The sequence below is a fragment of the Hyaena hyaena genome, unplaced genomic scaffold (assembly GCF_003009895.1).
Source record: "Hyaena hyaena isolate Hyena2069 unplaced genomic scaffold, ASM300989v1 scaffold_317, whole genome shotgun sequence".
NCBI lineage: Eukaryota > Metazoa > Chordata > Mammalia > Carnivora > Hyaenidae > Hyaena > Hyaena hyaena.
The window spans coordinates 1,577,054-1,589,134 of NW_024080950.1; the positions used below are offsets into that span (position 1 = coordinate 1,577,054).

At 37.4% G+C, this 12,081-nt stretch overlaps 1 protein-coding gene across 3 annotated transcripts in view; it reads left to right on the forward strand.

The window, feature by feature from the left end:
* UBR3 (ubiquitin protein ligase E3 component n-recognin 3) overlaps window positions 1-12,081 on the forward strand; it is a 234,960-nt gene that overhangs the window by 57,043 nt on the left and 165,836 nt on the right. For all 3 annotated transcript variants that reach the window (XM_039248804.1, XM_039248806.1, XM_039248805.1), the window contains exon 6: window positions 11,719-11,785. In XM_039248804.1, coding sequence (XP_039104735.1) covers window positions 11,719-11,785 — 67 coding nt within the window. The remainder of the gene's footprint in view (window positions 1-11,718; window positions 11,786-12,081) is intronic.

The window sequence follows — 12,081 nt, forward strand, 5'->3', positions numbered from 1 at the left end:
TGTTATAGCTCTATGAAAAATGCTGATGGTATTTTTATAGGGATTGCATTAAATGTGTAGATGCTTTGGATAGTATAAACATTTTAACAGTGTTTGTTCTTCCAATCCATGAGCATGGAATGCCTTTCCATTTCTATGCATGCTCTTCAATTTCTTTCATAAGTGTTCTATAGTTTCAGATCTTTTACTTTTTTAAAAAAATTTAAATCCAAGTTAGTATAATAATGATTTTGGGGTGGAATTTAGTGATTCATCACTTACATATAAACACCCAGTCTCACCCCAACAAATGTCCTTCCAAATGTCCCTCACCTATTTAGCCCATACCCCGACGCAACACCCCTCCAGCAACTCTCAGTTTGTTCTGTTTTTAAGTCTCTTATAGTCGTCTTCCTCTCTGTTTTTATATTATTTTTGCTTCCGTTCCCTTATATTCATCTGTTTTGTATTTAACTTCCACACATGAGTGAAATCATATGACATTTGTCTTTCTCTGACTTATTTCATTTAGCATAGTACATTCCAGTTCCATCCACAGTGTTGCAGATGTTGGGATTGCATTCTTTTTGATTGCTGAGTAATATTCCATTATACATATATACATACAGACACATCTTCTTTATCCATTCATCAGTCAGTGGACATCTGGTCTCTTTCCATACTTTGGCTATCGTAGATAGTGCTGCTGTAAACATTGGGGGTGCATGTGCCCCTTTGAAACAGCACTCCTGTATTCTTTTCTTAAAATTTTTTTTAATGTTTATATATTTTTGAAGGAGAGAGACAGAGTGTGAGTCAAGGGGGGCACATGGAGAGAGGGAGACACAGAATCTGAAGCAGGCTCCAGGCTCTGAGCTGTCAGTACAGAGCCTGATGTGGGGCTCGAACTCATGGACTGAGATTATGACCTGAGTCATACTCGGTCCAAAGTCGGATGCCCAATCGACTGAGTGACCCAGGCACCCAGCACTCCTGTATTCTTTGCATAGATACCTTGAGGTGCAATTGCTGGGTCATAGGGTAGTTCCATTTTTATATTTTTAAAGAATCTTGATATTGTTTTCCAGAGTGGTTGCACCAGTTTGCATTCCTACCAGGAGTGTAAAAGGGTTCCTCTTTCTCTGCATTCTTGCCAACATCTGTTGTTGGCTGAGTTGTTTATTTTAGCCATTCTGACAGGGGTGAGGGGGTATCTCATTGTGGTTTTGATTTGTAATTTCCCTGATGATGAGTGATGTTGAGCATTTTTTCATGTGTCTATTAGCCTTCTGGATGTCTTCTTTGGAAAAGTGTCTATGTTCATGTCTTTTGCCCATTTCTTCACTGGATTATTTGTTTTTTGGGTGTTGAATTTGATAACTTCTTTATGGATTTTGGATACTAACCCTTTATCAGGTATGTCATTTGCTAATATCTTTTCCCATTCTGTCAGTTGCTTTTTAGTTTGCTGATTGTTTCCTTTGCTGGGCAGAAGCTTTTGTCTTGATGAGGTCCCAGTAGTTCATTTTTGCTTTTGTTTTCCTTGCCTCTGGAGACATGTCAAGAAGTTGCTGCAGCTGAGGTAAAAGAGGTTTCTGTCTGTGTTCTCCTCTAGGATTTTGATGGTTTCCTCTTTTATGTATAGGTTTTTCATCCATTTTGAGTTGATTTTTGTGTATGGTGTACTAAAGTGGTTCAGGTTCCTTTTTCTGGATATTGCTGTCCAGTTTTCAACAACATCATTTGCTGAAGAGGCTGTCTCTTTTCCATTGGATATTCTTTTCTGCTTTGTCAGAGATTAGTTGGCCATATGTTGTGGATCTATTTCTGGGTTCTCCATTCTGTTCCATTGATCTATGTGTCTGTTTTTGTGCCAATACCATCCTGTCTTGATGATTACAGCTTTGTTATACAGCTTGAAGTCTGGAATTGTAATGCCTCTAGCCTTGGTTTTCTTTTTATCAGGATTGCTTTGGCTATTCAGGGTCTTTTCTGGTTCCATACAAATTTTAGGATTGTTTGTTCTGCCTCTGTGAAGAATGTTGGTGTTGTTTTGATAGGGATTGCATTGAATATTTAGATTGTTTTGGGTAGTATCCTGTTCTTCCAATCCATGAGCATGGAATGTTTTTCCATTTTTTTATGTCTTATTCAATGTCTTTCATAAGTTTTATCTGTAGTTTTCAGTGTATAGATTTTCTACCTCTTTTGTTAGGTTTATTCCTAGGTATTTTATGTTTTTTGGTGCAGAGGTAAATGCGATCGATTCCTTGGTTTTGCTTTCTGCTGCTTCATTATTGGTGTATAGAAATGCAACTGATTTCTGTACATTTTATATCCTGCAACCTTGCTGAATTCATGTATCAATTCTAGCAGTTTTTTGGTAGAGTCTTTTGGGTTTTCCACATACAGTATCATGTTGTCTGCCAAGAGTGAAAGTTTAACTTCCTCCTTGCCGATTTGGATGCCTTTTATTTCTTTGTGTTGTCGGATTGCTGAGGCTGGGACTTCCAGTTCTATGTTAAATAACAGTGGTGAGAGTGGACATCCTTGTTGGTTTCCTGAACCTTAGGGGGAGAACCTTCAGTTTTTCCCATTGAAGATGATATTAGCTGTGGGTCTTTTGTATATGGCTTTGATGATCTTGAGGTATGATACTTCTGTTCCTACTTTCTTAAGGGTTTTTATCAAGAAAAGATGCTGTATTTTCTAAATGCTTTCTCTGCTGGTCTCATGGGATGAGTTTGGAAGTCTTCCTTCCATTTTAATTTTTTTTTTGGAACAGCTTCAAAAGAATAGGTGTTACATCTTCTTTTATGTTTGATAAAATCCCCCTGGAAAGGCATGTGGCCCTGGACTCTTTGTTTTTTGGGAGATTTTTGATTACTGATTGAATTTCTTTATAGGATATGCATCTGTTCAAATTTTGTATTTCTTCCTATTTCAGTTTTGGTAGTTATATGTTTTTAGGAATTTATCCATTTCTTCGATATTGCCCAATTTGTTGGCATATAATTGCTCATAATATTCTCTTATTGTCTGCATTTCTGCAGTGTTGGTTGTGATCTCTTTCATTTGTGATTTTATTTATTTGGGTCCTTTTTTCTTTTTATCAATCTAGCTAGGGGTTTAATTCTTTCAAACAACCAGCTCCTGGTTTCATTGTTCTGTACTACTGTTTGTTTTTTGTTTTGGTTTTTTTTTTTGATATCATTGATTTCTACTCTAATCTTTCCTTTTTCCTTTTTTTTTATTTTGATATTTTTAGGCTTTATTTGCTGTTCTTTTTCCAGCTATTTTAGGTGTAAGGTTAGGTTATGTATTTGAGACCTTCCTTCCTTCTTTAGGAATGCCTGGCTTGCTACATATTTCCCTCTTATGATTGCCTTTGCTGTATCCCAGAGGTTTTGGATGGTGGTGTTTTTATTTTTCTGGGGGTTCCATGTACTTTTAAATTTCCTCTTTGATTTCTTGGTTAACCCATTCATTCTTTAGTAAGATGTTCTTTAATCTCCAAGTATTCATGGTCTTTCCAAATTTTTTCTTGTGGTTGATTTTGAGATTCATAGCACTGTGGTCTGAAAATGTGCAAGGTGTGATCTCAGTCTTTTTGTACTTGTTGAGGGCTGATTTGTGACCTAGTATGTGATCTATTCTGGATATGTTACATGTTCACTTGAAGAGAATGTGTATTCTGCTGCTTTAGGAAGAAATGTTCTGAATATATTTGTTAAGTCCATCTAGTCCAGTGTGTCATTCAAAGCCATTGTTTCCTTGTTGACTTTATGCTTAAGTGATCTGTCCATTGCTGTAAGTGGGGGTGTTGAAGTCCCCTATTATTATGGTATTACTATCAATGAGTTTATTTATGTTTGTGATTAATTGATTTATATATTTGGGTGCTTCCAGATTGCAGGCATAAATATTTACAATTCTTAGATCTTCTTGGTGGATAGACCTCTTAATTATGGTATAATGCCCTTCATCTCTTATTACAGTCTTTATTTTAAAATCAAGTTTGTCTGTTAGAAGTTTGGCTACTCCAGCTTCCTTTTGACGATCATTAGCATGATAGATGGATCTCTATCCCCTTCCTTTTTTTTTATTAAAAAATTTTTAATGTTTATTTATTTTTGAGAGAGAGCGCGCATAAGCAAGAGAGGGACACAGAGAGAGAGACACACACATACACACATAACCCAAAGCGGGCTCCAGGCTCTGAGCTGTCAGACACAGGGCTCGAACCCATGAGCTATGAGATCACGACCTAAGCAGAAGTTGGGTGCTTAACCAACTGAGTCACCCAGGAGCCCCCTTCCATCCCATTACTTTTAATCTGCAGGTGTCTTTAGGTTTAAAAAGGGTCTCTTGTAAGCACCATATAGATGGATCTTGTTTTCTCATCCATTCTGATACCCTATGTGTATCAGATTGGAGTGTTTAGTCCATTGACATTTAGAGTGAGTACTGAAAGATAAATTTAGTGCCATCGTGTTGTCTGTAGAGTCACTAGAGTCTTTGTTGCTTTTGGTATTTTTTGTTTTGTTTCGTTTTTTTCCCCTCTACTTTAAATTTCTTGCAGGCTGGTTTAGTGGTCATTCATTCTTAGTTTTTGTTTGAGAAACTCTTTATCTTTCCTTCTATTTTGAATGACAGCCTTGCTGGATAAAGAACTCTTGGCTGCATATTTTTCTGATTCAGCACGTTGAATATATCTGCCACTCCTTGCTTGCCTGCCAGGTTTCTGTGGATGGGTCTGCTGCAAACCTGATCTGTCTTTCCTTCTAGGTTAAGGACTTCTTTTTTTTTTTTTCCATTTTTGCTTTCATAATTCTTTCCTTGTCTGTATATTTTGTGAATTTGACTATGATATGCCTTGGTGATGGTCGGTTTTTATTAAATCTAATGGAGTTCTCTGTGCTTCTTGGATTTTGATATCTGAGTCATTCCCCAGATTAGGAAAGTTTTCTACTATAATTTGCTCACATTAAACCTTCTGCCCCTTTTTCTCTTCATTCATTTTCTGAGATTCCTATGATTTGGATGTTATTCATTTTTAGTAAGTCATTGAGTTCTCTTGTGTCATGCTCTTATGCCTTTGTTTCCCCCCCCTTTTTTTCTGCTTCATTATTCTCCATAATATTGTTGTCCATATTGCTGATTCGATGCTTGGCTTTGTCCATCCTTGCCATCATGACATCTATTCTTGCTTGCATCTCCGTTATAGCATTTTTAATTTTGTCTTGATAGGTTTTACTCCTTTTATCTCTGTAGAAAGGGATTCTATGCTTTTTACAACCCCAGCTTGTATTCTTATTATCATGGTTCTAAATTCTAGTTCAGACATCTTACTTATATCTGTGTTGACTAAGCCCTTGGCTGTCATTTCTTCCTGTTCTTTCTTTTGGGGTGAATGGGTGAATTCCTTCGTTTTGTCATTTTAGAGGAAGAAAAACATTAATAAAATTAAAAAAAAAATTAAAACAACACAAAAACATCAAATAAGGAAAGTTAGATCCTAGGTGTGTTTTGGTCAAGTAGTTGAAAGAAGCTTGATACAATAGAGGAAAAAGAGAAAGGAAAGAGAAAACAGGTAAGAAAATATTTAAAAAAAAAATTTTTTTTTTAAATTGAAAACAGACCTTTACATGGAGGAGATAAGTAACATATTTGAAGGAATTCTGTCCACCTCACAAGATAATGGGAAGCATGATTTTGTCTCTAATAAAGGCTCCAACTCTCTATCTCTTTCTATCTTCTGGCATGAACTTTTTCATTTTTCTTTTTTTTTTTTACAAATAGTTTATTGCCAAATTAGTTTCCACATAACACTCAGTGCTCATCCCCACAAGTGTCCTCCTCCATGCCCATCCCTCCTCCCCCCCACATCCATCAGTCCTCAGTTTTTGTCAGCATTCAAGAGTCTTTCATGGTTTGCCTCTCTCCCTTTCCCCCACCATTTCCCCCCTTCTTCTCCCCCATGGTCCTCCGTCAAGTTCCTCCTAATCCTCCTATATGTGCAAACATATGATAAAAAATATTTAAACATTTAAAAAAATTTATGGGGTGCCTGGGTGGCTCAGTTGGTTAAGTGTCTGACTTGGCTCAGGTCATGGACTTGAGCCTTGTGTCAGGCTCTGTGCTTACAGCTCAGAGTCTTGAGCCTCCTTCAGATTCTGTGTCTCCCCCCCTCTCTGCCCCTCCCCCACTCACGCATGCGCGCTCTCTCTCTCTCTCTCTCAAAAATAAGCATTTAAAAATTGTATATAATAAAATAGAATAAAGTGAAATATGGAAAGTGAAATAGAATAAAAGTTTAAAAAATAATGAAAAAAATAATAAAACTTAAAAAAGAAAATAAAAATAAAATTTTCTTTATCCAATAATAAGAAAAGAAAGGGGGGAAAAAACCCAAGAAAACAATTTAAACAAAATCAGAAGCAAAAAAGGTCCCACAAAAAAACCAAATAAATGAGCAAGCAAACAGAAGAAAACCTGAATGAAGTTACATCCAGGTTCCCCTGAATCTCAAACTGTGTAGTAATCTATAGTTCATACAGTGAGCAGGTGGAGGGACTTGTGTGGTCTTCTATGGGATGTGCTTGGAGGGTGCAGTTAGTTGGGTGGGACTTGGTGCAACAGCTCTGTTCTTCACTAGGTTGTGCTGCTTAGGTTGCTGGGATGATCAGTGTGGCTTGTGCCAGAGAGGTGGAAATCACTTTCCCCAGTTCCCTTGTCACTAGCACAGGAACTTCTTGTTCTCACTGACCCGTGATCAAGCACCCCCTACCCCCTTTGTTTCAGACCTCCCTCCACTCTCTGCCCCTACCCTGTCCATATCCAAGCCATCTGCCTGCCAGGCAGCACCTCCCTCCAGAATTTTATCTCAGATGGGGTTGTGTTTCAAAACCTCACACTCCAGAGGCCCCTGTGACTTGGGCCTGTGCTCACTCTCTGATGGAGGATCTTGCTGAGCGATGGTTGGTTGCTAGCTTGCTCCAGAAAACGTTTGTGTGATTGCACAGCAACAGAGGTTCAGAGATTATGGCAGATCACAACACAGCCAGCACCAGGTTTCACCACACTCTGGTGTTTTTGTCCCAATACCAGCAAATGTGGCTGCTCTCTGGGGTCTGCTGGGACCTTTGCCTTTGGGATGCCATGTGACCTCTACCAGATGCCCTCCAGGGAGAGGAACTGTTTCTCCCCATGTGGCATACAGACCCCTCAGACCTTGCTGCCTGCTCCTAGGGATTTGCCCTGCTTTCTCACCAGAACACTGCCAAGCACTGAGCTCCAAAACTTCAGACTCTGCTCTCCAGTGTTTTATAGAATCCTGGTGGTATTGAAACCCTCTCCTTTCTTCCTGTCAGTGGTTTTGGGGAACAGATTTCTTGTTCAGTTCCCTGTGAGTGTTTTCAGTTCTTTCTTTCTCACTCCAGCTACTTTCAGGTGAGTGTTTTTCCTGCACTCTCCCAATGTGCTGCACTCTCTCCCATTCTCTGTCTTCTTTCCACAAAAACAGCTTCCTATCCTTCTCAGCTTTTCTCTTTCCCAGTTCAGCTCTCTGCACTGTGTTCTTGCCGAGTTCTGTGGCTCAAGTTATGCAGACTGTTGTGTTAATCCTCAAATCAGTTTCCTAGGGTGCAAATGATTTGGTGCTGATCTAGCTGTGTTTTAGGGATGAGGCAAGCTGATGGTCTTTATGCCACTCCACCGTCTTCTCATGGCCTCCAGATCTTGTACTTCTTTAGTTAGGTTTATTTCTAGGTATCTTACTGGTTTTAGTGCAGTTGCAAATGGGACTGATTTCTTGATTTCTTTTTCTGCTGCTTCATTATTGGTGTATAGAAATGCAGCAGATTTCTATACATTGATTTTATATTCTGCGACTTTGCTGAATTCATATATTAGTTAAAACAATTTTTTGGTGGAGTCTTTTGGTAGCCAGGTAACCAATTTTTGGGTATTGTTTTAAGTGGCTGTTAATTTACCTGACTTCTTTTTATGGAGGTCACATTTTTTTAATCTGTCTACTAAATCTATGAAAGAAAGGAAGAGAGGTTAGTTTGGATTGAGAAACCATCTGTAAATTTTGCAGGCTGGGAATTTGGGTTTTTATGGGTCTTATTATCTCATTTTGGACATATACATATTTTGTGTTTTAAACACATATAGCAGTGTTGTCTACTTCCCTGCCTAGGGATTAGTTAAGATTTGGAAAGTGTTCCTAAGGACTGCCCAAATGCTGTTTGGATTGAGGTTGTATTTGATTTATTTCTTGTGCATTAGACCATGATTTTCTCCAGGGCTTTATATTGCTTCCTCATGGATAAATAGGGAAGAACTACAACTTATCATCATGAATTTGGGATGTGTTGTGGTACTGTGATCATGGTAACTGTATTCTCATTTTCCTTAATCCTGAAATTTCCACTACTAGGAGTTCTTCCTATTGTTAAAAGTATTGTTTTTTCTCAAAATAAAAATGCAGGACTTGTAATAGACAACACAATAATCCATTATCTTGAGCGTATTGTCACATTTGGGATTGGAAATTAGAACTAATATTTAAAACATATTTATTATCTTCAAGCTATAATCCATAGTCATTGTTGAATAAATAGAAAGTAAGTATTAACAAAATAAAAAAAATAATGTGTTAGTCTCTCACTTAGAGGTGGCTTATTGTAAACTTCTGTATTCTAAAATCTTGATGTAGTATAGTTTAATGGTTTCATGCTATATATGCTGTTCTGTAACCTACTTTTGTCACTGATGGAAGTTTTGAACCTCATGAGTATATTTTAACAGTTTTTATATCTATTTTATTAGTACTTAAATGGTTTCATACTCTATATGCTATTATACATGTCATGCTTTTCTCATTTTTAATAATGGTTTATGAAGATATATCTAGCCAAAATGAATTTAGAGTTCTAGCATTATTATTCTTTTTTTTAATTTTTTTTTATTTATTTTTTTAAGGTTTTTATTTATTTCTAGAGAGAGAGAGACAGCGTGAGCAGGGGAGGGTCAGAGAGAGAGGGAGTCACAGACTGAAACAGGCTCCAGGCTCTGAGCTGGCAGTCAGCACAGAGCCCAACGTGGGGCTCGAACCCACGAACCGCGAGATCATGACCTAAGCCGACTAAGCCACCCAGGCGCCCCCTAGCATTATTATTCTTTATAGAGTACAGGTGTATTATAATTCATCTAATCCTCTGCTGTTGGAAGTCAAAGATTCTTTTATTTTGATTTTATAAATAACATTGTCATAAACAGTTATGAATGTAGTCCTTATTGACTTGTTTGTTTCTTTAGGATGAATTCCTATAACTAAAACTTCTGTTACAATAATAAATACACTTATAGACTTTTGACATGTGTATTGGCAAATTGCCATTCAGAAAAATTATACTATTGTATACACTTTTAGCAGTAATGTACAAGAATTTGCATTTTCTGGTACCCTTCCTATAATCTCCCTTCCTAGCTGTATTTGCTATCTCTCTACCATGATGTCAATCCCAGCTCACTGGTCTGTTTCCAGACTTTTGTCGTTATGCTTTTGTTCATGCTGTCTTTTCTTGGAATGCCTTTCTTCTCCTTTGCTTGGTTAATTTTACTTGCTTTTTAGACCCGACGACTGGGAAATTTATACAAGTTTGTTATGCCATAACCATTGCTTGATCAAGGATACTCTTATAGGAAGTTTATATTTGAGATTATGAAGTAATTCTAGCCTGGGTTATAAAATATTTTTTTCCAGATTTGTCTTTTTTCTCAAGATTGGGAGAACAGTTTTACAAATGGCTATTAGATAAATCTCACACTTTAGAACCCTCTGGGCCTTATGTCATGATTTTATATTCTTGTGTCTGTTTTCTGTCTTTTAATGCTCCAAATTTCATCCTAGCTGAGTTACTCCAAGGGCAAATGAGGGTGATAGAAGAGAAGGAGGAGACTGTAGTTTGACTTTAAGTGCTGGTGCTGAGTAGATGCTCAGAGAGGACTGGCAAAGGTCGGGATTCTTAGGAAGGGCATACTGAAGTGCTTAGTAAATGCTGACTAACTGAGCTAAGTGGTATCTTTGTAAAATCCTAGCTCTGAGAATGGATGTTAGATTTGCCAGAATTCTGAAGTTAAGGCTATGGTATGTAGGCCAAGGAAGCCATATTGGGAGATAAAACATTAGCATGAAGCCAAGGCTACTTTTCTGCTTTGGAGATTTGATGAGCTTTACTAGAGAAAGTATCTGGGAATTTGTACCACAGTTTTAACCTGTCACCAACACAACACCATTGTTAGTACAGTAGACTGTATACGAATACTATCACACATGTCTTTATAATACCAGTTGGCTCATATATGTTTGGAAAATAGGAAAAAGACATCAGTATCACATAGAGGTTTTGGATCCCTATGCAGTCTTTCCTAGTTCAGGAGAGCTGGGATAATGGGTAGAGTCATCCTTTAGCTGGATGGGAATAAACCTGAACTGTGCTGTGAAGCCAGCAGGAACCTTTTCAGCAACATTTAAAGAAAATTAGAAATGAGCACTTGCATCCAGGGCTCCCTCCCCAAGAGGCACACCTCTAGCTTTACATTGGTTGTACTAGGGATAGGTTGCTGCTTCCTCTGCTCCTTTTCCCTGTGTGTTGTCTTAGCTGGCTAGCTTCCCATTCTGCTGTGATGCAGTGGTAATGTCCCCTGGGGCAGCCTCACACCACTCCAAGATGCTTGTCTGGGCATCCAAATAATATCCCCAGGTACGGATTATTGCTTTTGTTACTTCTCCAGTTACAAACTTGAATAGGTTGTGAGTTGTCTGGTCCCTTATCTTTTTTTTTTCCCTGTAAGCTTTGTTATTTTTAATGGGAGGTTTTTTTTCAGGACTGAATATATCACATATAAGCAGAAATGCCTGTATTTCCTTCATGGATTTTTAAAAAGTATTTTAAAAATTGTTATTATTACTTTTTAAACTATCAACTCTAGTTTTTAATGTGCTGTGCTTATTTTTCAGAATTTTGATTTCTTAATCTTATCTTTCTCTTAGATTGTTCAGAGTTTTTTCTCTATTCATTGTTTTAGCTCTCTTCCCCTTTTCTTCTCCTTCCTTTCTGTGCTAATCTGCTTCCCTCCCCTACTTTGTCTTTTTTGTGCATTTGATGTTCTGTTTATAGGTTAGGATTTTTTTGGGGGGGATATTTTTATTTTGGAATTTTTGGGTTTTACAGGTCTACCATTAAAAGCACAGATTAAGGGGCACCTAGGTGGCTCAGTTGGTTAAGCGTCCATGTTTGGTTCAGGTCATGATCTTGCAGTTCGTGAGTTCGAGCCCTGTGTCAGGCTCTGTGCTGACAGCTCAGAGCCTGGAGCCTGCTTCAGATTTTGTGCCTCCCTCTCTCTCTGCCCCTAATCCACTTGCACTCTGTCTCTGTTACTCTCAAAAATAAACAAACATTAAAAAGAATTTAAAAGCACAGATTAAATTTAAGAGCTCTTGTATTTTAATACTGAGGTTTTTATTATATATTTTAATTATAATGCTAATTTTAAAATTAAAAATATATTTTATTACAGTAAATACACAAATGTAAAATATGTTGATTAATACTATGTAAGCATGCCTGTTACATATTTAACATAATTTATAAGCATACTTAATATTTATGTGAAATGTATAAATTCATGAAGAGGACTGTATATAATGCTAATTTTGTTTTCCTCCAGGAGGATCAGGATGGGAGTCAAGGTCTGGGCAAGAGAAAGAGGGTCAAACTAAGCAGTAGCACCAAAGGTATTTATATTCAGTTTTTTCCTGGAATAAAAAGCTAAAAATACAGACCAAGAAGCATGCTTTTAACTGTACAGAGCAAACTGGTGATTAACAGAGGGGAGGTGGGTGTGGGGATGGGTTAAATTGGTGATGGGGAACAGGGAGTGCACTTGTGATAAGTGTTGTGTGGAAGTGTTGAATTACTGTATTGTACACCTGAAACTAATATTACACTGTGTTAACTAACTGAAATTTAAATAAAAACTTAAAAAACAGCTAAAAATGTTTAATCATTAAGAACATTGATTGGCTAGCCA